The sequence below is a fragment of the Carcharhinus amblyrhynchos genome, chromosome 15 (genome assembly GCF_965287045.1).
Source record: "Carcharhinus amblyrhynchos chromosome 15, sCarAmb.v2.hapA, whole genome shotgun sequence".
NCBI lineage: Eukaryota > Metazoa > Chordata > Chondrichthyes > Carcharhiniformes > Carcharhinidae > Carcharhinus > Carcharhinus amblyrhynchos.
Window position 1 is genome coordinate 78,124,225 of NC_137338.1, and position 27,133 is coordinate 78,151,357.

General features: G+C 52.0%; 1 protein-coding gene and 1 long non-coding RNA gene across 2 annotated transcripts in view; one reads left to right on the forward strand and one right to left on the reverse strand.

Annotated features, from left to right (window-relative positions):
* plxna3 (plexin A3) overlaps positions 1–17,425 on the forward strand; it is a 108,670-nt gene extending 91,245 nt beyond the window's left edge. Inside the window, exons 21-31 of the mRNA XM_080204298.1 lie at positions 720–976; positions 1,588–1,654; positions 4,023–4,169; positions 4,699–4,864; positions 5,322–5,425; positions 6,782–6,878; positions 8,145–8,335; positions 9,408–9,577; positions 10,975–11,187; positions 13,251–13,401; positions 16,077–17,425. Of these exons, the coding sequence (XP_080060424.1) occupies positions 720–976; positions 1,588–1,654; positions 4,023–4,169; positions 4,699–4,864; positions 5,322–5,425; positions 6,782–6,878; positions 8,145–8,335; positions 9,408–9,577; positions 10,975–11,187; positions 13,251–13,401; positions 16,077–16,172 (1,659 nt within the window). The 3' untranslated portion in view covers positions 16,173–17,425. The remainder of the gene's footprint in view (positions 1–719; positions 977–1,587; positions 1,655–4,022; positions 4,170–4,698; positions 4,865–5,321; positions 5,426–6,781; positions 6,879–8,144; positions 8,336–9,407; positions 9,578–10,974; positions 11,188–13,250; positions 13,402–16,076) is intronic.
* Positions 1–20,818, reverse strand: part of LOC145353494 (uncharacterized) — a 30,165-nt gene extending 9,347 nt beyond the window's left edge. The window contains exons 1-2 of the long non-coding RNA XR_013888708.1: positions 20,719–20,818; positions 791–938 (exon numbers count right to left, since the gene is read on the reverse strand). This is a non-coding gene — a long non-coding RNA (uncharacterized LOC145353494). The remainder of the gene's footprint in view (positions 1–790; positions 939–20,718) is intronic.
* Between the last annotated feature and the right edge of the window lie 6,315 nt (positions 20,819–27,133).

Below are 27,133 nucleotides of genomic sequence, written 5' to 3' on the forward strand. Positions count from 1 at the left end.
GGGAATCAGCCAGGGTAGCATCAGAATAATCAAATTGAGAGTGATAGTAACCTTAGTACTGCAGGGTAGTATATTAACCAGAACCTTTTGCTGACTTTCCCCCTCCGTTTCACTCCCTCTTCCTCCGTTTCTCCTTCATGCTTTGTACCTCATTCCTTCTGTACCTGCATTCTGCTTTCCATCCATCCTTATCTCTCCCTCCCTCTCTGTACCTTCCTCCATCTCTGTATCTCTATTCTTCTCTCCTTCCATCTCCTTCCCTCTTTCTCCCTCCTTCTCTTCCCCTCTTCCTTTCTCTCTGCTTCCTTGTCTTTCTGTTTTTCCCTCTCTCTTCCCCTTTCCTTTCTCTCTCTCCTTCTCCCTCCCCCCCTTTCCACCCCTCTCCTACCCTTTCTCCCTCCCTGTCCTTCCCTCTCTCCAACCTCTCTCGCCCTCTCTCTCTTCCTCCCTCTCTCACCCTCTTTCTCCCTCTCTTTCTTCCTCCCTTTCTCTTTTCACTCCTCCCTCTCTCTCTCTTTCTCACCCTCCCTCTCTTTCTCTCCTGCTCCCTACCTCCTCCCTCTCACACTCTCCCTTTCTCTCTCCCTCTCTTTCTCTCCTGCTCCCTACCTCTCCCTCCTCCTTCTCCCTGCCTCCTCCCTCTCACACTCTCCCTTTCTCTCTCCCTCCCCCTCTCCCTCCTTGCCCCTCTTCCCCCCTCTCTTTCTTTTGCTTCCCAGGCTCCGGCCAATGTGGAGAAGGGCCTGAGGATCTTTGGCCAGCTGTTAAATAACAAAGTCTTCCTGCTCACCTTTGTGCGCACACTGGAGGCTCAGCGCAGTTTTTCGATGCGAGACCGTGGGAACGTGGCATCGCTGGTAATGACAGCTCTGCAAGGGAAGATGCAGTACGCCACTGTGGTCCTTAAGCAGCTGCTGTCCGACCTCATTGAGAAGAACCTGGAGAACAAGAATCATCCCAAGTTGTTGCTGCGGAGGTCAGTCAAATCCTGCGCTGCCTCCCCCAGGCCGCTCCTCCCAACACCCCCATCCCACGTGCGGCGCTCCCTCGGCACTGACCCTCCCACAGTGCGGCGCTCCCACAGTAATGCCCTGGGTTCTGTGCTGAAATCTTATACGTGAACCTGAACCCATGACCTCTCATCTTGGGGGAATGGGAGATTTCCACTAAGCCGTTACTGCCTTTGAGAAAGGCCACTTGACACCTCGGGCATGCCCCCCCCTACCTCAGTATGATTTTGGTTTATCACCCACCTCAACACCTCTCCCCACTCCCCCACCCCCCAAACAAACTCTTCAGTATCTGAAAATCCCTCGCACATACTCACCAGACGAGCTTCCTCTGGGCTCGAGAATTCCAAATATTGCCCAGCCTCAGAGCGAAGAGATTTCTCCATGTCTCAGTCCAAAATGGCCGCCCTCTTTTCCAGAGACTGTGGCCTCCCCTCTCCGTGTTCCAGATTCTCCAGCTGGGACAGCAATGAGGAGGGGGAAATAGCCTCTCAATATTGACCCTGTCAAACTCCTCCTTCAGAACTCTCTATGTTGCTGGCTGTGTTTCTGACCGTTCCGTTTGTATCTGTTACAGGACAGAGTCAGTGGCAGAGAAGATGCTAACAAACTGGTTCACATTCCTGCTGTACCGATTCCTGAAGGTAGGAGAGACCTCAAGCCCAGAAATTCCTTCCTTTCTCTCCTCCCTAGCCCTTTGTCACCGCCCCCGCCCCGGTGTCTGGATTTGCACCTAATCCTCATTCACACATCACCCCCTGTGCTCACTGACCCACACTGGCTCCCGGTCCAATAACACCTCCATTTCCAAATCCTTCCATGGCCCCTTCACCCTCCTCCCCATCTCTGTAACCCCCTCCAACCCTCCCCATCTCTGTAACCCCCTCCAACCCTCCCCATCTCTGTAACCCCCTCCAACCCTCCCTATCTCTGTAACCCCCTCCAACCCTCCCTATCTCTGTAACCCCCTCCAACCCGCCCTATCTCTGTAACTTCCTCCAGCCCCGGCAACACTCCCTACCTCTGTAACTTCTTCCAGCCCTTACAACACTCCCTATCTCTATGACCTCCTCCAGCCCCTACAACCCTCCCCATCTCTGTAACCTCCTCCAGCTCTATAACCCTCCCTATCTCTGTAACCTCCTTCAGCCCCTACAACCCTCCCTATCAGTCACCTCCTCCAGCCCCTACAGCCCTCTCTCTCTCTCCGTAACCCCCTCCAATTCCGACAACCCTCCCAATCTCTGTAACCTCCTCCGGCCCCAATAACCCTCCCTAACTCTGTAATCCCCTCCAGCCCCTACAACCCTCCCTAACTCTGTAACCTCCTATAACTCTCTGGGATCTCTGCGCTCCTCCAATTCCGGCCTCTTGAGCAACCCCCGATTTTCGTTGCTCTCCCATTGGCGGCCTTGCCTTCAGCTGCTTGTGGGCTAAGCTCTGGAATTCCCTCCCTAAACCCCTCCATCTCTCTCTGTCTCTATCCATCAGTTAAGACCTATCCAACCTCTTGACCCAGAGAGTGGGGTGAATGTGGAAGTTGCTTACTCAGGGAGTGGCTGAGGTGAATCGTGTAGGTGTCAGAGGGGGCAGGGATAAACACACGATAGGGAAAGTAATAGAAGAAGCTGGGGGAGAGTTGCTGGGGGCTTGCCACCAGCTTTTTGTGGGGTAATTAGGCTTGGTCAATAATGTTGGCTGTGTCAGTGACAAATGTGTCCTGAGGATGAATTCTTTAAACAAACCTCACCTTCTGCAGCATCACAGACACAGCAGCACAGTGGACAGTCACACAGACGTGCCGTGTTTCTGTTACCTCGGTAACATGGTGTGGTGTAAAGCTAGGCTCCGTGATGCCTATTGTACAGTACATGGGGGTTGGGGGGGGAAGTGGGAGCTCCGTGACCATGTTAGGCCCAAAGTGGTATTGGTTGTACCCCTGCGAGTGACCCCTTCTGGCGGACAAGCTTCGTCAGGCGCTGCACAGGCGTTAGTGCGTACGTAACTGTGAGATGCCTGCAGTCTGGGCGTACTGTAGCACCATAGTCCACATAGGCAATGCTGCTCTCATGGCTGGCTGGTGTGTGCTTGCCCTTAAATGGCAGTTGGTGGGGCAAGGAACATGCGGATGGCATGTGAACGGTTCCTGGTGTGGAGAGATTGTTGGGGACTGTCACTTGGGCTGGGGTGGGTCTTGTTCGGCTGTGGTTTAGTGCAGGGCAGGAGTAGGGAATGTGGAATCTGAAGATGCATTTGCCCACCCTGACTGCTCGCGCCAGCTTGTTGAACCTCTGGCGCTACCGTGTCGAAGCTTTCAGGGGTTAAACCCTGATGTTGCCTTCGAGCCTGCCATTTCCCCCGCAGTGTGTCCAGAGGGCTCCCTGGCCCACAATGTTTTGGAAGAATACGAGTTGATCTCATTGATTCACTGAAGGAGGCCATTCAACCCTTCACATCCATACTGACTCTCTGAATGACCAAAGCACCACCTCCCCCACCCCTTCCTCCCCAACCCTCCCCTTCCCCCATGACCCTGCCCATTCTTCCCTTTCCAGATAATGATCCAAATCCCTTTTGGGAAGCCCCGATTGAACCTGCTTCCCCCACACTCCCAGGCAGCGCCTTCTGGACTTTAACCACTCGCTGTGTGAAAACTCTCTCCCCGTGTCTCTGTCACTTCTTTCTCCAATTGCTTCCAATCTGTGCCCTTCAGCCCCACTGACTATTCCTTCGCATTCACTTGACCAAAGCCCCCTCATGATAGTGACAGCCTCGATTAAATCTCCCTCCTTAACTTTCTCTGCTCCAAGGAGAATGACCCAACCTTCTCCCAGTCACTGACTCTCTATCCGGCTGAATGTCCTCTCATCCTTGGGGACTATTCTGGGTAAATCTCCCTCTGCACACACCCTCCCCCAGGCCCGCCATCCTTCCAAAAGTGCAGAGACCCCAGAGATCCAGTTGAGGCCTGACGAGTGTTCTTGTTCTAACTCTCCCTATTACCTGATGTAGGAGTGTGTGGGGGAGCCTCTCTTTATGCTGTACTGCGCCATCAAGCAACAGATGGAGAAAGGGCCGATAGATTCCATCACTGGTGAGGCCCGGTACTCCCTCAGTGAGGACAAACTCATCCGTCAGCAGATCGACTACAAGATGCTGGTGAGTCCAAACCCCACTCCGAACACAAGAACAAGAGGAGGCCATTCTGCCCCTCTCAAGCCTATTACACAGTGACAGGAGGAGGCCATTCTGCCCCTCTTGAGCCTGTTACACGGGAACAGGAGGCCATTCAGCCCCTCTTGAACCAGTTACACAGAAACAGGGGGAGGCCATTCAGCCCCTCTTGAACCAGTTACACAGAAACAGGGGGAGGTCATTCAGCCCCTCTCAAGCCTGTTACACAGGAACTGGAGGAGGCCATTCAGCCCCTCTTGAGCCTGTTACATAGGAACAAGAGGAGGCCCATTCAGCTGCTTGAAACTATTTATAATTATTAATTTGTGATCATCTACTCTCTGGGAGGGACCCTCCACACTTCTATGAGGAAGTATTTTCTTAGTTACCCTGTGAATGACCTGGCCCTGAATTTAAGATTATTTCTGCGTTAGACCACAAAGGCTTGGGCTGGCGAGGGGTGGTGAAATGCAGGGTTTAATTTGTACCTCACTGCTCCCCTGCGTTTCTGCAGACGCTGACCTGCATCTGCCCTGAGAATGAGGATGAGAACACCACGCAGATTCCTGTCAAGGTGCTGAACTGTGACACCATCACCCAGGTCAAGGAGAAACTGCTCGACGCCATCTACAAAGGGGTTCCCTACTCCCAGCGTCCCAAAGCAGAGGACATGGATCTGGGTATGTGGAGAGCCCAACACCACACACATTTCACCTACTTTATGTCTATAGGCACACTCTCGCACACACTCTCACATACTCACACACACACACACCCTGTCTCTCACACATTCTCACACACACACAGACTCCCTCTCACACACACTCTCTCACACACACTCTCACACACAGACTCTCTCACACTCTCTCTCTCTCACACTCTCTCTCTCTCTCTCTCTCTCATGCACTTTCTCTCTCAAACATTTCTCTCTCTCATGCACACACTCTCTTCTCTCTCTCACACACACACACACACTCACATTTGGTAGTAAAAGTCTATCTGGGGCAGTCCGTGTGGGTGAGGGAGCAGTTTCCTGGTGGGCTGAGAGGGTGGAGATTGCCACTAGCCGCTGGGAGTTTGCTGGAGGGGTTGTGGTGTTGACTGCGATTGTTTCTTTCTCCCTCTCGCCGCGGACAGAGTGGAGGCAGAGTCGAGGAAGCCGCCTAATCCTCCAGGACGAGGATGTTACGACCAAGATCGAGTACGACTGGAAGCGGCTGAACACATTGTCACATTACCAGGTGAGTCCAACATGAGGATCCCCCTCTCCAACTGTACCACTGGAACAGAAGGAGGCCATTCAGCCCCTCTCCAGCATGTACTACAGGAACAGGAGGAGGCCATTCAGCCCCTCTCCAGCCTGTTACACAGAAACAGGAGGAGGCCATTCAAGCCTCTTCAGCCTGTTACACAAGAACAGGAGGAGGTCATTCAGCCCCTCATTCAGTGCCACACTGTGGGACGGTCAGTGCTGAGAGAGCGCGCACTGTGAGAGGGTCAGTGCTGAGGGAGTGCCACACTGTGGGAGGGTCAGTGCTGTGGGAGCGCCGCACTGTGGGAGGGTCAGTGCTGTGGGAGCACTGCACTGTGGGAGGGTCAGTGCTGAGGGAGCGCCGCACTGTGGGAGGGTCAGTGCTGTGGGAGCGCCGCACTGTGGGAGGGTCAGTGCTGTGGGAGCGCCGCACTGTGGGAGGGTCAGTGCTGTGGGAGCGCCGCACTGTGGGAGGGTCAGTGCTGAGGGAGTGCCGCACTGTGGGAGGGTCAGTGCTGAGGGAGCGCTGCACTGTGGGAGGGTCAGTGCTGAGGGAGCACCGCATTGTGGGAGGGTCAGTGCTGTGGGAGCGCTGCACTGTGGGAGGGTCAGTGCTGAGGGAGAGCCGCACTGTGGGAGGGTCAGTGCTGAGGGAGCGCTGCACTGTGGGAGGGTCAGTGCTGAGGGAGGGCTGTACTGTGGGAGGGTCAGTGCTGAGGGAGGGCTGTACTGTGGGAGGGTCAGTGCTGAGGGAGCGCTGCACTGTGGGAGGGTCAGTGCTGAGTGAGCGCCGCACTGTGGGAGGGTCAGTGCTGAGGGAGCGCCGCACTGTGGGAGGGTCAGTGCTGAGGGAGCGCCGCACTGTGGGAGGGTCAGTGCTGAGGGAGAGCCGCACTGTGGGAGGGTCAGTGCTGAGGGAGCGCCGCACTGTGGGAGGGTCAATGCTGAGGGAGCGCCGCACTGTGGGAGGGTCAGTGCTGAGGGAGCGCCGCACTGTGGGAGGGTCAGTGCTGCGTGGTTGGAGGCGGGGTTCTCCCCAGTGTCTTGGCACTGCCATGGATCCTTCGTCCAACACTGCCTTAAAAAGGACCACCTTTACTGTGGGTGGTTAGGACGTTCCTGTTTGTGGGATCTTGCTGTACAAATTAGCTGCTGCATTTCCTCATCCCCATGCTTCAAGAGGACTAGGTCCCTCATTGGCTGCGAGATATTCTGGAGTGTCTAATGTGGTGAGAGGAGAAGGAAAGCAGGTTGCTAGCCTTGAGTGGAGGGCTCACACTGCATGTCTTGGTTGAATATCTTGCTGTTGTGGCCTTGCTCACTTGTGCATTATTCGCACCCACAGGTGACAGACGGGTCAGCAGTGGCTCTGGTCCCCAAGCAGATTTCAGCTTACAACATCGCAAATTCCTTCACCTTCACTCGATCCCTCAGCCGCTACGGTAAACAAACTCTCTTCAATACACAGCTTCACGCTGGACTGAGAGAAATGGGGAGAAGGTGGGGATTGAGGGATAAGGGGAGAAGGTGGGGATTGAGGGATACGGGGAGAAGGTGGGGAGTGAGGGATACGGGGAGAAGGTGGGGAGTGAGGGATACGGGGAGAAGGTGGGGATTGAGGGATACGGGGAGAAGGTGGGGATTGAGGGATACGGGGAGAAGGTGGGGATTGAGGGATACGGGGAGAAGGTGGGGATTGAGGGATACGGGGAGAAGGTGGGGATTGAGGGATACGGGGAGAAGGTGGGGATTGAAGGAAAAGGGGTAGAAGGTGGGATTGAGGGATATGGGGAGAAAGTGGATTTGAGGGTTGGGGAGAAGATGGGGATTGAAGGATACGGGAAGGTAAAGTGGGGGTTATGTGATGAGGGTGTGGACATGGGGTGAGGATGGTGGATACGAGAAGGGGATGTGAATGGAGGCAAGCATGAGGGATATGGAGAGAGGATGTGGGAAATGTGAAGAGGGTGTATATGGGAAGAGGGTGTGGATATGAGGAAATGGTGGTGGATATGGGGAGAGGGTGATGGATATAGGGCAAGGGTGTTGGATATGGGGCGAGGGTGGTTGATTTTGGTAGACGGTGTGGGATACAGGGAGAGGGTATGGGATACAGGGAGAGGGTGTAGATATGATCAGGGGGCTGGAATATAGGTAGAGTGCGTGGATGTCAGTAGAGGGTGAGGAAAATTGGGTAGAGGTGGGTGATATGGCTGAGGCAGTGGATACAGGGAAAGGCTGTGGATACGGGGAGAAGCTGGTAGATACAGGAAAAGGACAGTGGAGTTGGGGACTGAATGGATATGAAGAGATGGTGGTGGATACAGAGATATGGTGGAGAATACGGGAAGAGAATGATGGCTATGAGAGGGTGGTGGATATAAGGAGAGGATGGTGAATACAGGGGAGGGTGCTGGACATAGAAGGAGTGCACTGGATATGGGTATAAGGTGATGGATATGGCTACAGGGTGGATATGGCTTCAGGGTGGATATGCATAAGTATGGTGGTTACAGGGACAGGATGGATATGCGGACTGGGTGGTAGATATGGGAACAGGGTAGATGCGGGGAGGGTGGTGGGTATGGATATAAGGTGGAAAGGAGACAGGTGGATATGAGGACTAGTTGGTGGATATGGGGAAAGATTGGGAGCAAATGAATAAGTAACATTAACAAGAAACTTTCACTGCTGCTCCGCCGTTTCAGAGAGTATGCTCCGGACAGCCAGCAGTCCGGATAGCATGCGTTCCCGAGTTCCTATGATTACTCCCGATCAGGAGACAGGCACCAAACTTTGGCACTTGGTCAGGAACCATGACCATACAGATCAGAAGGAGGGCGACCGGGGCAGTAAGATGGTGTCGGAGATTTATCTGACCAGACTGTTGGCTACAAAGGTATTAAATCATCACCTGTTCGAGTACCTGCGACACACTGAGAAATCCCACATCCAATCTCTCTTATTCACTCTCACTCTCTGTCTTTCTCTCAAACTCTGTGTCTCTCTCTCATTCTCTGTCCCTCTCTTGCTCTTTATCTGTCTTTCTCTCATTCCCTTTTGCTGTCTTTCTCTCCCTCAATCTCTATCTCTCTTCCTCCCCCCAAGATATTCACATTCTCTGCTACACACCATGTTTCCCCTTTCCCATCTCCTCTTTTTCCCTTCTCCTTCTCTGTCTTTCCCCTCATGCTCAGTCCTCACCTTCCCCTTCTCTTTCTTGTTGTCTCTCTGCCCCTTTTCTCTGCTTCCTCTCCTTCCCTCTCCAACGATCTCACCCTCTCTCCCTTCCCTCCTCTCTATCCCCTCTCTCCTTCCACACTCTCCCTCCATTCTCTCTGTCTTTTTCTGACTTTCCCCACTTTCTCTCTTACCCCCCTCTCTCATCCTCCTCTCCTCCTCCCCCTATTTCGCTCTTTTTTTCTAAGGAAATTCGATATGTTCACTGTGACTCTCACCAGTTTTTAACAGGTGCACCATAGAAAACATTTCTTCTGGATGTATCACAGCTTGTTATGGCTCCTGCTCTGCCCAAGACTGCAAGAAACTACAAAGGGTCGTGAATGTAGCCCAGTCCATCACACAAACCAGCCTCCCATCCATTAACTCTGTCCACATTTCCTGCTGCCTCGGCAAAGCAGCTAGCATAATTAAGGACCCCACATACCCAGGACATTTTCTCTTCCACCTTCTTCCTTCGGGAAAAAGATACAAAAGTCTGAGTCACATACAAACCGACTCAAGGGCAGCTTCTTTCTTGCTGCCATCAGACTTTTGAATGGACCTCCTTGCATTGAGCTGATCTTTCTCTACACCCTAGCGATGACTCTAACACTATATTCTACACCCTTTCCTTTCCTTCTCTATGAACGGTATGTTTTATCTGTATAGTGCACAAGAAACAATACTTTTCACTGTATCCCAATACATGTGACAATAATAAATCAAATCATATCTCACTGTTTCCATAGGGTACTCTGCAGAAGTTTCTGGATGATCTGTTTGAGACGGTGTTCAGCACGGCTCACCGGGGCAGTGCGCTGCCCCTGGCCATTAAATACATGTTCGACTTCCTGGACGAACAGGCAGACCAACAGCTGATCAGTGATCCTGATGTTCGACACACATGGAAGAGCAACTGGTGAGAGACAGCTTCACAATGTAGTGAATCCTCCCTATCTCTGTAATATCCTCTGGCCCCTACAACCCTCCCTATCTCTGTAATCCCCTCCAGCCCCTACAACCCTCCCTATCTCTGTAATATCCTCTGGCCCCTACAACCCTCCCTATTTCTGTAATTCCCTCCGGCCCCTACAACCCTCCCTATCTCTGTAATTCCCTCCGGCCCCTACAACCCTCCCTATCTCTGTAATCCCCTCCAGCCCCTACAACCCTCCCTATCTCTGTAACCCCCGCCAGTCCCTAAAACCCTCCCTATCTCTGTAACCCCCACCAGTCCCTAAAACCCTCCCTATCTCTGTAATCCCCTCCAGCCCCTACAACCCTCCCTATCTCTGTAACCCCCACCAGTCCCTAAAACCCTCCCTATCTCTGTAATCCCCTCCAGCCCCTACAACCCTCCCTATCTCTGTAACCCCCACCAGTCCCTAAAACCCTCCCTATCTCTGTAATCCCCTCCAGCCCCTACAACCCTCCCGTTCTCTGTAATTCCCTCCGGCCCCTACAACCCTCCCTATCTCTGTAATCACCTCCAGCCCCTACAACCCTCCCTATCTCTGTAATTCCCTCCGGCCCCTACAACCCTCCCTATCTCTGTAACCCCCGCCAGTCCCTAAAACCCTCCCTATCTCTGTAACCCCCGCCAGTCCCTAAAACCCTCCCTATCTCTGTAACCCCCGCCAGTCCCTAAAACCCTCCCTATCTCTGTAACCCCCGCCAGTCCCTACAACCCTCCCTATCTCTGTAACCTCCTCCAACCTCTACAACACTCCCCATCTCTAACCTCCTCCAGCTCCTACAACCCTCCCCATCTCTGTAACATCATCCAGCCCCTACACCCCTCCCTATCTCTGTAACCTCCTCAGCCCTACAAGCCCCCCATCTCTGTAACCGCCTACAGCCCTCCCCATCTCAGTAACATCCTCCAAGACCTACAAACCTCCCCCATCTCTAACCTCCTCCAGCCCCTACCCAATCTTTCTAACCTCCTTCAGTCCCTATAACCCTCTCTATCTCTATAACCTCTTCCAGCCACCAAAAACCTATCTCTGGAACCTCCTCCAGCCCCTACAAAGGCCCCCACAGTGAGTGGTTGAGGTGCATAGTGTCAGGGAAGCTGGATAAACACGTGAGGGAGAAAGGGAATATGGGGTTGACAGGGTAGATTTAGATGGTGATTGTGTGGGGCTAAATAGCCTGTTTCTATGCTGTCCAATTTACGTATACAATCACTGGATCAAACTTAAAACCCAGTCTCCAAGTGGGATTGTAAGCTCCCCCAGTTGTTGCTCCACGGATATTGACCACCTGTTTTTCTCTCTCTCTCTCTCTCCCTCCCCGCTGTTCTGTCCTTTCCAGCCTCCCGTTACGTTTCTGGGTGAATGTCATCAAGAATCCCCAGTTTGTCTTCGACATCCACAAGAGCAGCATCACGGATGCCTGCCTCTCGGTTGTGGCGCAGACCTTCATGGACTCGTGCTCCACCTCCGAGCATCGTCTGGGCAAGGACTCACCCTCCAACAAGCTTCTCTATGCCAAAGACATCCCCAACTACAAGACCTGGGTGGAAAGGTGGGTGGCAGGCCTCCTGTTCACTGGTCTGGGAAGAGTGAATATGTGTGTGTGTATGTGTGTGTCTGTGTGTGGGGAGGGGGAAGGGCAGGGGGTTCAGGAGTGGGTGGGGGTTCAGGGGGAATCAGGTATGACACCTGAACCACACCAAGCAGCGTATGTTCCCAGAGAGATGCAGGGAGAGTGGAGAGATACAGAGGGGGTGAGAGGCAGAGGGGCAGAGGGGATTGGGGCAGTGAGGGTTAGCAACACTGCAGGCTATGGACCAAATGCTGGTAAATAGGATTAGTATAGGATTAGGCAATTGCAGAGCCTCTGGCTCTGATCTTCAGGTCGTTGTTGGTCACCGGTATAGTGCCAGAAGATTGGAGGTTAGCGAATGTTGTCCCATTGTTTAAGAAGGGGAACAGAGACTTCCCCGGGAATTATAGACCGGTGAGTCTTACTTCTGTTGTGGGCAAGGTTTTAGAAAAAATTATTAGGGATAGGATTTATAGTTATTTGGAGAGTAATGAATTGATTAGAGATAGTCAGCATGGTTTTGTGGAGGGTAGGTCGTGCCTTACTAACCTTATTGAGTTTTTTGAGAAAGTGACCAAAGAGGTGGATGGGGGTAAGGCAGTTGACGTGGTATATATGGACTTTAGTAAGGCGTTTGATAAGGTTCACCATGGAAGGCTTCTGCAGAAATTGAAATGTATGGGATTGAGGGTGATCTAGGAAATTGGATTAGGAATTGGCTGGCGGATAGGAGACAGAGGGTGGTGGTTGATGGTAAGTATTCGACATGGAGTTCAGTTACGAGTGGTGTGCCTCAGGGATCCGTTTTGGGGCCACTGCTGTTTGTAATTTTTATAAATGATCTGGATGAGGGTATAGTTGGGTGGATTAGTAAATTTGTTGATGACACCAAAGTCGGAGGTGTGGTAGATAGTGAGGAAGGGTGTCTTAGTCTACAGGGAAACTTGGACAAGTTGCAGAGCTGGGCCGAGAGGTGGAGGATGGAGTTTAATGTGGAAAAGTGTGAGCTAATTCACTTTGGCAGGAATAACGGATGTGTAGAGTATAGGGCTAACGGTAGGACTCTGAATAGTGTGGATGAACAGAGGGATCTAGGTGTATGTGTACATAGATCCCTGAAAGTTGGGAATCAAGTAGATAGGGTTGTTAGGAAGGCATACGGTGTCTTGGCGTTTATTGGTAGGGGGATTGAATTTAGGAGCCGCAGCGTCATGTTGCAACTGTACAAAACTCTGGTGCGGCTGCACTTGGAGTATTGTGTGCAGTTCTGGTCCCCACATTATAGGAAGGATGTGGAGGCTTTGGAGAGGGTGCAGAGGAGGTTTACCAGGATGTTGCCGGGTATGGAGGGGAGGTCCTATGAGGAGAGACTGAGGGATTTGAGGTTGTTTTCGTTAGAAAGAAGGCGGCTACAAGGGGACCTTATTGAAACATATAAGATGATTAGAGGTTTAGATAGGGTGGACAGTGATAGTCTTTTTCCTCGGATGGAGAAAGCTAACACGAGGGGGCATAGCTTTAAATTAAGGGGTGGTAGTTATAGGACGGATGTCAGGGGTAGGTTCTTTACCCAGAAGGTGGTGAGGGATTGGAATGCCCTGCCTGCTGCAGTTGTAAATGCGCTTAGTTTGGGGGCGTTTAAGAGATCCGTGGATAGGTTTATGGATGGTAAGGTTTGGTTTAGGTTAGAGGGTCATTGTTTTTTAACTGGTCGGCGCAACATCGTGGGCCAAAGGGCCTGTTCTGCGCTGTAATGTTCTATGTTCTATAGACATGGTGGGCCGAAGGGCCCATTTCTGTTTGACTCTGTGACAGCTAAACCCGGCCTGAGGGAGCTTCTGTGTCCCTTGTTTGGAGGGGAGAGGAAGCAGATCAGCCAGTGACCCTCCCAGTATGTGTATGGGTGAGAGAATTGGGCAGGAAATTGTGCCATGACTGGCATCATGGTGGATTCTGAGCTCCGCACGCTTCCTCAGGGGTGCAGTGGTGGGGGTGATGGGGGGTGATAGTGAGTCCGGACTCTGACCTCTGCCCTCCCACAGGTACTACCGGGACATCAGCAAGATGACGGCCATCAGCGACCAGGACATGGACGCCTATCTGGCGGAGCAGTCCCGTCTCCACGCCAACGAATTCAACACCCTGAGTGCCCTCAACGAACTCTACTTCTACATCAATAAGTACCGGGATGAGGTAAGCACTGACACTCACTGGCATTTCACCAGGGCGGCCTCTGTCAGTGGGCCCATGGTGCCAGCCTGGGGCTGGGGAGAGGAGGAGAAGAGTCATAGAATCCCTACAGTGCAGGAGGACGCCATTCGGCCCATCTAGTCTATACTGACTCTCAGATAGTGATTCTTACCCAGGCTCTATTCCTGTAACCCCACGTAACACTCTGCTAATTCCCCTACTACTTCCCTTAACCTACGCATCTTTGGACATTAAGGGGCAATTTAGCATGGCCTACACATCTTGGATACTAAGGGTCAACTTAGCATGGCCAATCCATTTAACCTACATGTCTTTGGACACTAAGGGGCAATTTAACATGGCCAATCCACTTAATCTGCACATCTTCGGACTGTGGGGAAGAAACAGAAGCACCCGGAAGAAACTCACGCAGACACGGGGAGAATGTGCAAACTCCACACAGATTGTAACTCAAGCTGTCAATTGAACCTGGGTCCTTGGCACTGAGACAGCAGTGCTAACCCACTGCGCCACCGTGCTGCCTTGGTGGAGGCGGGGTGGGGGGGTGGGTGGGGGTGGTGCGGGGTAGGGGCAGGGCGTGAGTGAATCCAAACGGCAGATCATGTGCCATTGATGCCAAGTTTGGCGATGGTGAGATGTCACTCATTAATGTCTATGTGGTTCTCAGGTTGTAACATGTGCTGCTTCACACCTCAATCCCTTCCCAACGATTCCTGGGGAGAAGGGGGGTTTTTGTCTTATGGGGAAAAGGTTGAGCAGGTCGGGGCCTGAACACACTGGAGTTTAGAAGAATGAGAGGGGATCTTACTGAAACATCTCAGATTCTGAAGGGAGGTTTGACAGGGTGGATGCTGAGAGGATGTTTCCTCCTCTCATGGGGGGGAATCTAGAACAGGTGGGGGGCACAATTTCAGAATGAGAATTTCTCCCATTTAAGACGGAAATGAGGAGGAATTTCTTCTCTGAGGGTGATCAGTCTGTGGAATTCCACCCCCCACCACCCCACCCCCAGACAGCAGTGGGGGCGGCAGTTCGTTGAATATATTCAAGGGTGAGTTAGACAGATTATCAGAGATTAAAGGGTAATTTAATTGAGTTTTTTTGAGGAGTTCAGAAAGGAATCGATAGGATAGAGAGAGAATCAAAGAGCGGCACAGTGGTTAGCTCTGCTGCCTCACAGCGCCAGGGACCCGGGTTCTGTTCCAGCTTTGGGTCACTGTCTGTGCGAAGTTTGCACATTCTCCCCATGTCTGTGTGGGTTTCCTCCAGGTGCTCTGGTTTCCTTCCACAGTCCAGAGATGTGTGGGTTAAGTTGATTGGCCATGCTAACTTACCACTTGGTGTCAGGGGGATTAGCCAGGGTAATATGTGGGGTTACAGGAATAGGGCCCGTTGTGGTTGGGTACAGAGTCAATGGGCCGAATGGCTGCTTCTGTACTTTAGGGATTCTATGAAAGGAACTGTTTCCTCTGTTTGTGTGGTGCATCTAAGGGAGGACACAATATTAAAATGAAAGCCAGGGCATTGGGGAGGTTATAGCTCGCCACATAATGGGTGCGTAAACTCTTTGCCACAGGAGAAGATTGTGTAATTCATTGTTTTAAACCGCTGAGTGCTCAGTTTTCTTTGCTCAACGTGGGGTTATGGAGCCAGGGGAGGGTGGATGGAGTAAGCTCAGCCATAGTCTGACCCAGTGGGGGAATGGACCTTGAGTGGCCCCAGGAAGGGTTAGCTTGTCTCCATTGTGCTCTGGAGAACAGAACTTCTGACAGTGATTCACATTAACTGGTCATTTTCTCAGCTAACTGAAGTCTTTTCTCTCCCACCACCTCTCCCAATTCCTCCCTCTCTCTCCATCTTGTGTGACTATCTCTCTCCATCTCTCTCATTAACTCCATCTTTCTATCTCTCTCTCTCATTATGTATCTCACCTCTATTGTCTGTCTCATCCAAATGTCTGTCTTAACGAATTCTGACTCCTACACTATTTCTCACTCTTTGTTTTCTCTCTCTCTCTCTCACACACACACACACACACAATATCACTCTCACAATTATCTCCTTCTTGCACAATATCTCTATCTTACACTTGTTACATAATAAACTTCAAAACTATCTGTCTCTCACACTATTTGTGTCTCATTATTTCTCTCCCTCACACCATCTCTCACACATCCTCTTTCTCTCACACCCTCTCTCTCTCACCTTCTCTCATACATTGTCTCACACCACACTCTCTCTCACACGGTCTTGTATTCTCTCACACACTCTCTTGTATTCTCTCAAATACTCACACACTTTCTCACTCACACACACTCTCTCACACTGTCTCGCACACTCTTTTGCACTCGCACTCACTCTCTTGCACACTCTTTCGTACACTCTCATGCTTTCTCTTGAGCTCTCTCACCACACACTCTCACACACACCTTCTTTCTCTCACTGTCTCTCTCACCCTCTCTCTCACACACACTTTCTCATACTCTTTCTCATGCATTCTCTCTTGCACACTTTCTCTCTCGCACTCTCTCTCACCACACACTCGCTGACCACACACTCTCCCTCACGCACACGCACTCTTTCTCACCACATTCTCTCTCGCACACACTCTCTCACTCTCTGCCTCACTATCTTTCTTTCTCTTTCCCACTGTACAGATCCTCACTGCCCTGGAGCGAGATGCTTATGCTCGTAAACACCGGCTGTGGCAGAAACTGGAGCAGGCGGTGAACCTGATGGCGGGCACCAGCTGAAGATGGCCCGTGGCTCGGGAGTCTGCCTTGAGGCTGCCGTGTGGCGGCAGGGGAGGAGAGGGCAGCATGGCGGAATGGGGAAGGGGTTGATGGGGAAGGGGGCAAGTGCCCACATGAGAAGCGGCAAAGCCCAGGCACGTTGACGTAACTGGCCACCTGGGGTTCAGAAGTTGGCGAATCGCCTCATCCTCCCCCAGGCGCACACGCCGTTGGGATTCGTATTTTCTTTTTTGATCGTTTCCGGAGCATTCTGCTGCAGCAGTGAGGAGAATGGTACACTTTTGGGAGGGGCTCTAGAAGGCGTTGGAGCTTCCGGAAGTCTCTGCTTGATGCCTGTCGAGAACCTCAGGAGCTGTTGTCATGGGCAACCAGAGCCAGAAGATGGCTGACTCAGGATAGCCCTAGCCTGAGCTGAAGGAGGCCCCAGAACTCTAGGGGCGGCTGTCTCTTCTGATTGCCATGTGCTCAATCATTTATTTATTGGTTGACCATTTTCGGGGTGTTTTTTTTAAAACAAGTCAACAGCTTCTCTTGCCGAAGCCTCCCAAACACCGTGAGGCCTGACTGACCACTGGACCAACACTGTGCTGGAGTTTTAATGTCCCTCTGCTTTCTCCTCCATTCCTTTCCCATTCCGTCCTGAAGGTGTCAACTCCCCTGGGTCTGGGGGAGGGCACCTTTTTGCAGCCCATGCTGGGCCGGGCACAGGATGTTTGGCGCTTGGGGGACAGGGAGGGGATTTGCGTCCCTCTCCAGTTCCACGCTCCTGCCGAAAGGGTCTGCCAAAGAGTGTCTGAGTGAAGTAAGGGGTGGGTGTTGAGGACCGGGGCTGGGAGGGGAGGGGGTTGCACAGTGGGAGGGGGGGGTTTGAGAATCCTGAATTTACAACAACCTCAGCGTCACGACAACACTGGAGGAGGCCATTCAGCCCATCCTCGGACAACACAGTCATCCCCTTCCTCCTGAATGCCATGACCGTTGGCCCTTCAGGCGCTCAGTAGGCCGCCATTAGATTCTTGCCCGCCCACCACACACCTCCCCACCTTCAACACCCTCCTGGCCTCGCGTTCACCCCCTCCCCCCCACAGAACCGAGGTGGAGGTGCTGGCAATACTACCTGACTATCCCTCACCCAGTTGTGCCAGCTTGCGGGGGAGTGTGTTTGGCATTCCCCTCACACAGGCAGCTGCTGGTGACTCGTAGCTGCCGCCAAGCCTTCTGGGTACCCTTTGGCCAGGCCATGTGATATACTACTCAGGAGGAGGTGACGCCACCGCGCCCCCCCCCCCCCCCCCCCCCAAAACCTGGCAGCAGCAAGACACCCCTCTCCACTCTGTCCTCCGCAACCCAGCGACAGATAACGAGTTTTGTTTCTGCGACAGTGCTGTCCTGTAATAGAGTTAATATAATTTTGATTTTTTTTAATATATATTTATATATATAATTTATTATTGCACTGTATCTCGGGCAGTCACAGCAGCTGTCTTGGCTTGTGTGTTACCTTTTCCAACATTGCTCACAGAATGAATGACCTCCCCTCTATCTCACCATTACATCATTATTAGGGAGCAAGTGGTCAGGACATTAGTATTAGAATGTCGATTGGGGTACAGGTTTGTCACTGTATAACACTGGGGTACAGTACTGATGGGGACGGGTTTGTCGCTCTATAACACTGGGGTACAGTACTGGCGGCGACGGGTCTGTCGCTGTACAACACTGGGGTACCGTACTGGTGGGGACGGGTCTGTGACTGTATTACACTGGGGTACAGTACTGGTGGGAACGGGTCTGTCGCTGTATAACACTGGGGTACAGTACTGGCGGGGACGGGTCTGTCGCTGTATAACGCTGGGGTACAGTACTGGCGGGGACGGGTCTGTCGCAGTACAACACTGGGGTACAGTACTGGCGGCGACAGGTCTGTCGCTGTACAACACTGGGGTACAGTACTGGTGGGGACGGGTCTGTCGCTGTATAACACTGGGGTACAGTACTGGCGGCGACGGGTCTGTCGCTGTACAACACTGGGGTACAGTACTGGCGGGGACGGGTCTGTGACTGTACAACACTGGGGTACCGTACTGGCGGGGACGGGTCTGTCACTGTACAACACTGGGGTACAGTATTGGCGGGGACGGGTCTGTGACTGTATAACACTGGGGTACAGTACTGGCGGGGACGGGTCTGTGACTGTACAACACTGGGGTACAGTACTGGCGGGGACGGGTCTGTGACTGTATTACAGTGGGGTACAGTACTGGTGGGGACGGGTCTGTCGCTGTATTATACAGGGGTACAGTAACCACAACCTGAAAGAGGTTCAGATTCACGAACTCCCTCAGCAGATTGAACTCCAGGTAAGGGCACACTGCGATTATTTACAGGCAGTGGAAGCGTGACTTTCCAGGGTGACGTGTGCGGTTGAATGATCCACCAGCCAGGACTCGGCACTGTGCTGCTGCATTGTCTGTGAGTGCTGCTCAGTAATGGGGTCCGCGATGACCCTCAGAGAATGCCAACAGCTGCTGACAGACACAAGGCAGTTGTCAGGATTTGGTGGATTTGTTGGATTTGTTGACAAATGGTCTTTTGCAGGGTATGAATGGAAAGAGCAGGGTGGGGAAGAGTGTGCGACTAATTGGACAGCTCTTTCACAGGGGCTAGCAAGGACAGGTGGGCCAAATGGCTGTGACTGTGCTATAAACTGAGTGCCATTCCCTCCCCCCAGCCCCCGCCCCCACATCAGTACGTTGCACAGACGAGCTCAACACAAATGAAATATTCATGACAAGAAAAGCTGCCCTTGTTTCAGAGAGAAAGCTCAAAGCTTTGCCTTTTTGAAGGCAGATGAAAGTGTGGCCTCGGTGGGAGTGTCGGGAAGAGATTCTGCTTCAGATAACCACAGCGGAACCTCGTTCTGCTGCCAGGGTAACACTCATTATTTACCGCATTGGCTGCTTCCTTGCACACAGCTGTTTGACTGGAGCTGGGGGATTTTTAAAGAGAACTAGAGGGTTGCAATATTCTGGGGATGGGGGGGTGGTATAAGGGGCTGTGCTTCTTGTGCATGTCCAGCTACACACACACACAGATGTGCACATACATGAATACATGTGTGCAGAAGCATGCATCCCCCACATAAAGCACCCATCCATTTACATGCACATGCATGTACGTACAGAAGCATGCACTTTCCCCATGTAAGAGCGCATCACCACACATCAGTGCACATGCATGTATCCAGACATGTATGCACAAGCATGCACCCTCTCCATATACATGTACAACATGCATTTGTCCAAACATGCATGTGTGCAGAAGCATGCATCCTGCACAAAAACACACTACACACGCTTGCAGAGGCATGTGTCTCCCCCCCCCCCCCACATACACACTCACTCATTCACATGCATGTACCCAGCCTCATAAGCATCCACACAAACACGTATGTCTTTGGTCACGGACTGCCCACAATCTCACATCCCTTACCACGTTCCAAAAAACACCCACACACACACACACACGCACAATCTGGGGAGGCAGTGGTACAAGGGGTAAAGACTAATATTCCAATTATCCCAGAGCTGATTCTTTGCAGGGAGGGGGTGGGGGGGTGGGCTGTGGGTTCAAATCCCACCATGGCAGTTGGTGGAATTTAAATGTGATGAATAAAATCTGGAATGATAAAGCCAGTCTCAGTAATGGTGACAGAAGCAATCATTGATTGTTGTAAAAACCCGTCTGGGTCACTAATGCTCCCATTAGGAAAAGAAAATCTGCCATTCTTACCCAGCTCTGACCTACATGTGACTCCAGACACCCCCCACACACGCACACAGACACACATACATACAGACAGGGCAATGTGCTAGAATCTGTGTTGGCCCTTCAGAAATGACCCCAAGCCACTCAATTCAGGGGGAAATTAGAGAGGCATTTACAAGCACCCCTACCAACTCGTAAGGACCCTGCTATATTTGACCTCAGGTTGTACTTCAAGGATCCCTCGCCTCAAAATCCCCAGGATCTCACCTTGTCCGTCTGACAGCTGATCTGAGGATGCGCACCCCCCCCTTCCTCTCACTGGCTGGCTCAATCGACCTCAGGACATGCCTAAATTACCCAGCCACCCACCGTCCACAAACATCTCCCCCTTTGGCGACGTGGTCTCCCCCTGCCCCAACCTCCGGTCGACCCCAGCTGCCTGTCCTTATACACTACCAACCACCCCCGACCCACTCACCCACGCACATAATTAGTTGAAGTGACCTCAGGCACATCCTCTGAAGCAAAAGAGATGGGAGACTAAGGGGAGATGGGGAGGGGAGATGAAAAGTGGCAAGGATTAGAAGGTGGAGCCCTTGAGGGAGGGGAGATGGTGGGAGGAGAGGAGAGAATGGATAGATCTTTCACTATGTAAACAGTAGCACACAAGCCCCACGGGGCAGCCACAGTCACTCTGCTGGACTGCCGCGTGTAAATATTCAATCATTTCTGTTCTAGAGACAAGTCGAAGGAGTCTTTGTGGATGTAAATACTGCACCTGTTGCTTTAGTTACGTGTCTCTCTCTCGTGCATTCAATTTTCTTAAATAAAAGATGACCTTTAACTCTCTGCCGTGTTGTTTCACCTTCTGCTTTCTCAGACCCCAGTCCCTTGCACTGCAACGTGTCAGACTAGAAGGGAGATGCAGAAGTGACAGGCCCAGAGCCAGCCACTACCTTGACGTGACTGGGTTTGGGACTTGTGGCTGTCCTGGTGCTTTAGGGCTAGTGTATCAGCTCCCACTGTGACTGGAACATCCTGTGTGTGAATTCGGGGAGGGGGCTCTCCAGTCTCCCAGGGAGGGTCGGAGTCTGGGGGTGCAGGGGTACCACCGGATTGGATATCACAGGGTTCCCCATCTGCTACCTGCAGCAAGACCTGGACAACATCCAGGCTCAGGCTGACAAGTGGCGAGTAACACTGGCACCACACAAGTGCCAAGCACCACACAATGCCCATCTCCAACAAGAGAGGATCATTCAATGGCATTCCTATCACTGAATCCACACCACCCCCCCCACCACTATCAACATCCTGGGGGTTACCATTGACCAGAAACTGAACTGGACCCAGCCATAAATACTGTGGCTCCCAGAGCAGGTGAGAGGCTGGGAATCCTGCAGACAGTTACTCACCTCCTGACTCCCCCCAAAGCCTGTCCACCACCTACAAGGCACAAGTTGGAAGTTATAGCAGACTAGAACCCCACAGTGCAGAAGGAGGCCATTCGGTCCATCAAGGCTGCACCAACAACAATCCCACCCAGGTCCTATCCACAAAATCTCGCATATTTACCCTGCGAACTCCCCTGACACTAAGGGGCAATTTAGAATGGCCAATCAATTTAAGCCAACCTTTGGAGTGTGGGAAGAAACCAGAGCGCCTGGAGGAAACCCACACAGACACGGGGAAAACAGACAAACTCCATATAGACAGTGACCCAAGGCAGGAATTGAACCAGGAATCCTGGCACTGTCAGACAGCAGTGCTAACCACTGTGCCACCGTGCCATGTGCTGGAATACGCTCCCACTCGCCTGGATGAGTGCGGCTCCAATAACACTCGAGAAGCTCGACACCATCTGGGACAAAGCAGCCCCACCACCACCGCTCGATTGACACGCTAACCACCCACCCTCAACATTCATTCCCTCCACCACTGACGCACAGTGGCAGCAGTGTGTACCATCTACAAGATGCACTGCAGCAACTCGCCAAGGCTCCTTCGACAGCGCCACCCAAACCACCATCTCTACCCCCTAGAAGGACAAAGGCAGCGGATGCCATGGGGAACATGGCTAGTCCCACCGCCCTTCCGACCCCTCCCTGCCACACATTCACACACAGACACCATCCCAACTTGGAAATATATTGGCCATTCCTTCACTGTGACTGGGTCAAAATCCTGGAACTCCCTCCTTAACAGCACTGTGGGTGTACCTACACCACACGGGATTGCAGTGGATTCAAGATGGTGGCTCACCCACCACCTTCTCAAGGGGCCAGTTAGGGATAGGGAACAAATGATGAGCCCAGCCAGAGAGACTGACGTCTCTCAAACAAAACTGAGAGATCCCTGCACTGACGTGGTGGTAGGGAGGATCTCTGCCACCTCGGTGACGTGAGAAGGGATCATGATGTTCGACTAGCCAGCCCTCAGTCAAAGGTTGCTTGGGGAAGAGGGTAGCAGACCGTAACAAGAGCTAGGTAGGGTTGTCAGGGTGGTCTCAATCAGCCTGCGGAAGCAACAAGCCCCGAAGCTGCTTGATACTGCCATTAAACCAGGGAAGGAGCCCTCGAATTTGCCTCTAAAGAGGGCAATAAATTCTCTGGGTGGACGGGTCTGTCAATATACAGTAATAGGATCTGGCAGTCTGTCTGAGTTACGATCACCTGCGCAGCAATAATTGATAGCCAGTGACAGGCCCAGGCAAATAAAGCTCCCAAGGATCGGCTTAAATCACAGATTAATCCTTTTAAAGCGAAACGCAACATCTCCCAGACATCTGTACCTTCTCGGCTTAACTGTGGTATTACAATTCTTTCACTGTCAGAGGGTCAGTGCTGGGGGAGTGCTGCGCTGTGGGAGGGTCAGCGCTGAGGGAGGGTCAGTGCTGAGGGAGTGACGCACTGTGGGAGCGCCAGTGCTGAGGGAGCGCCAGTGCTGAGGGACTGCTGCATTGTGGGAGGGTCAGTGCTGAGGGAGCGCCGCATTGTCAGAGGATCAGTGCTGAGGGAATGCCTCACTACCAGGGGTCAGTGCTGAGACAGCGCTGCACTTTTGGAGGGTCAGTGCTGAGGGAGCACCGCACTGTGCGAGGGTCAGTGCTGAGGGAGCACTGCACTGTGTGAGGGTCTGTGCTGAGGGAGCACCGCATTGTCAGAGGGTCAGTGCTGAGGGAGCGCCGCACTACTGGGGGTCAGTGCTGAGGGAGCACCACACTTTTGGAGGGTCAGTGCTGAGGGAGCACCGCACTTTTGGAGGGTCAGTGCTGAGGGAGCACTGCACTTTTGGAGGGTCAGTGCTGAGGGAGCGCCGCACTTTTGGAGGGTCAGTGCTGAGGGAGCACCGCACTTTTGGAGGGTCAGTGCTGAGGGAGTGCTGCACCATCAGAGGGTCAGCACTGAGGGAGCACCACACTTTGGGAGTGTCAGTGCTGAGGGAACACCGCATTGTGAGAGGGTCAGTGCTGCGGGATTGCCACACTGTTAGAGGGTCAATAGTGAGGGAGTGGCGCACTGTTGGAGGGTTAGTGGTGAGGCAGCAGTGCACTGTCAGAGGTCCGAATAGCCTCCTCCTGTTTTGTGTTGTTCAGGCCCTGGGGGAGGGAGCATGAGAAATCTCTCTCGGGTCAGCCTGGGACAGCACCCATTGTCAATAGTTCCTGATTAAAAACAGATTAAAGGTCCTGCCTGTCTCTGGGATGGGGATCTTTCACCAGGTTTAAAACACCAGTAGACTAATCCCTCATCCAATGCTCAATGATCTCACCCAGGCACACTCACTCCACTGCCCCAAGATAGCAATCAATACAGCTCCCACTTCATCTTTCTGTCTCTCCCAGCAACTGCATCACTTGCTGAATATTTCTCTCATCTTCTATCTGGTTCTCTCCTTCATTCCATTTGTCCCTTCTCCTGGATTTCTCACTGGACTTTAGCGCTCTTCTTTTTCCCGCCTCTCCCCACATCTCATTCCCTTGGTTTCCAATCCTGGACACATCCCATATTTCTCCCTGAACATTGTGAAATCTCCCCCGAGGCCCTTCACAGCCTGACCCCAAGCTGCATCAGGAGATATCAGGGACAGGCAATCCAAATACTGGTCAAAAAGGCCAGGTTTTAAGGATTATCATAAAGGAGAAGAGAGAGAGAGAGACAGAGAGGGCGAGTGAGGGAGCAAGAGGTTTAGGGAGGGAATTCAGAGCTTAGGGCCTCCCTCCAGGCAGCTGAAGCTGAGAGGATTACAGAGATAGGGAGGGTTATAGGGGCTGGAGGAGGGTACAGAGATAGGGCGGGTTATAGGGGCTGGAGGAGGTTACAGAGATAGGGAGGGCTGTAGGAGGTTACAGAGATGGGGAGGGTTGTGGAGGCTGCAGGAGGTTACAGATCTAGGGAGGGTTGTTGGAGCTGAATGAGGTTACAAAGATAGGTAGGCTTGTAGGAGCTGGAGGAGGTTACAGGAATTTAGAGAGGAAAGGGGAAGTCAGAGATGGGCGTGAGTTCGCAAGGATGGAGGGGTCAAGAGTTGGGTATTTTGTTTCAGGAAAAAATGCCAACAATATTGGCTAACATGGTGGGGGGGGAAATACAGTAAAAAGTCTGACAACACCAGGTTTTAGTCCAATCACAGGGGGGAAAGGGGGTGATCAGCACTTTAATGGTGACAAGATTCAGGGAACAGCTGGAGGAAGATTTATCTTTTTTTCTCTCTTCACGTTTCTTCTATTCTTCACTCCATCTGTCCACCTAAATCTCTTTTTCTCTCCCTCTCTTATTTACCTTCGATCGGTTTCTTTCCCGTTTCTCTGTTTTTCTCTCTCTTTTTCCTCCTCTCTTTTCCGCAACCTTTTTTTTCTCTCTGTCCCACTACTGCTTTCTCTCTCTCTCGTTCTCCCCCTCGCCCTGTCTCTCTTTTCTTTGCCCTCCCACAGCCCAGTTAACAATCCCTCTTTCTCCACTATTCCTCTCTGCCTCTCTCCTGTTTTTGCTATCCTTTCGACTCTCCCTGCCTTGCCCGCCACTCTCTCTCTCTCTCTCTCCCATGTGGCAAAGACAAGCATTAGTAAATTATAGATTGCCAGAATTAGTAATAACCCTTCCATGTGTAAATTGGATTCTCTGTCTGCCTGGGCTCGGGAATATATGGGCCTGTGGGTTCGTTGTGAAGGAATAGTTACAGATGTAACCGTAAATCCCTCTATTATTAATTAAGAACAAAGTGGTTAAGGGGTCCTGTCAGTAAGTAGTGGTAAAAACCACAAGCTTTTAAATAGTTTATCAATCCTACCGATGCAACGCAAAGTGTGAGGGTCGCTCATTTTTTCCCATCCAAAATGGAACCGCATCACAAATCCTTAATCTGCTGGAGTGCCGTGCCATTAATAGCTGATAAATCAGAGTGCAATGTGCGGGCCTAGGAGAACAGGCCCCATGAGGGAGGTACAGAGCACAGTGATGTTGTGGGCATGGAGCCCACCCTCATACCAAGGGCATGAGAGGCTCAACAGCTTGTGTTGAGAAGACCAACACACACACTTGCTCACACACACATCACCACACCACACATACACACACACACTTGCACACACGTTCACAAATACTCACATACACAGTCGCGCATAGACCCACAAAAAAATCACACCACACCCATACACACACACACACACTCACTCAGGCGCGCACACACACTCGCATACACACATTCGTGCACACACACTCGTGCACACACTAGCACAAACACACGCACAATCGCACAGATATACACACTCGCACACAAACACACTGTCTCACATGCACACACTGACGCACACACTCACACACACACATGCACACGGTCTCACACAAGCTAGTGCACACATGCTAGCATGCAAACACACGAGCACACAAACACATGAGCACACAAACACACTCGCACGAACTCACACAAACATGCTACAACACATATATGCTAGCGCGCGCACACACACACATGCATAGTCTCACACACACAAACATGCTCGCGCACACAAGCTAGCGCATACACACTCGTGCACTCACACACATGTTCGTACAACACTCTCGGACACACGCTTGCACACGCACGCACACAGTCGCTCATGCACACGCACACACATACACTTGCATACACAAACTCGCACGTGCATACATGTGCGCGCACAATCGCACAAACACTCACATACACACACTCATGCTTTCACATGCACACACTCACATACGAATACACTTTCATGCACACACTCAGACATACAATCGCACACGCACTCTCTCACACACACACGCTCTCACATTCACACTCGCACACAAACATGCTAGTGCACAAACACTCGCACATCACATGCACACAAACTAGTGCACACACACTAGCACACAAACACACTTGCATGCACACACTCGCACAAACTCTCACACAAACATGCTAGGACACATATGCTAGCGCACTTGCTTGCACACACACACACGCATAGTCTCACACACACAAACATGTTCGCGCAGACACAAGCTAGCGCATACACTCGCGCACACAAGCTCGTGCACTCGCACACACGTTCGTACAACACTCTCAGACACACATGCTCACACACACATGCACTCACGTGCACACTCATGCAGTCGCGCACACACGCACGCACTCGCACGCACACTCACTCGCGCACTCGCTCATGCACACATACTTGCACGCACGCAAACGTTCGCACGCACACACACGCTCGCACGCACACACACCTGCATGCACACACACAAACATGCTACTGCACACACAGCAGCACACGCATGCTTGCACACAGACACACACATGCTCATGCACACATATAATCGTGCACTCACACTCACTTGCAGACACATGCTTACACATACTCTCACACACGCTCGCACACATACCTTTTCACACACACATCCGCACAGGTACACACCCTGGCACAAACACATACGTCTGCACACAGTGTGTGAGAGAGTGAGTGTGTGTGAGAGTGAGTGTGTCTGAGTGAGTGAGTGTGTGAGAGCATGTGTGTGTGCTGGTTGGGTGAGTGTGGGAAGCTGCCAGCCTCTTAGTGAGTGAGGTTAATGTCCCACTCTTGCACACAGTCTCAGGTTGGATTATATCCTGACTCTGATCAGATCCCTGGTACTTTGATGCTGTGAGCTGGATGAGGACAGTATGTATTGTATGTGAGGTCTGTCTACGGCTGATAA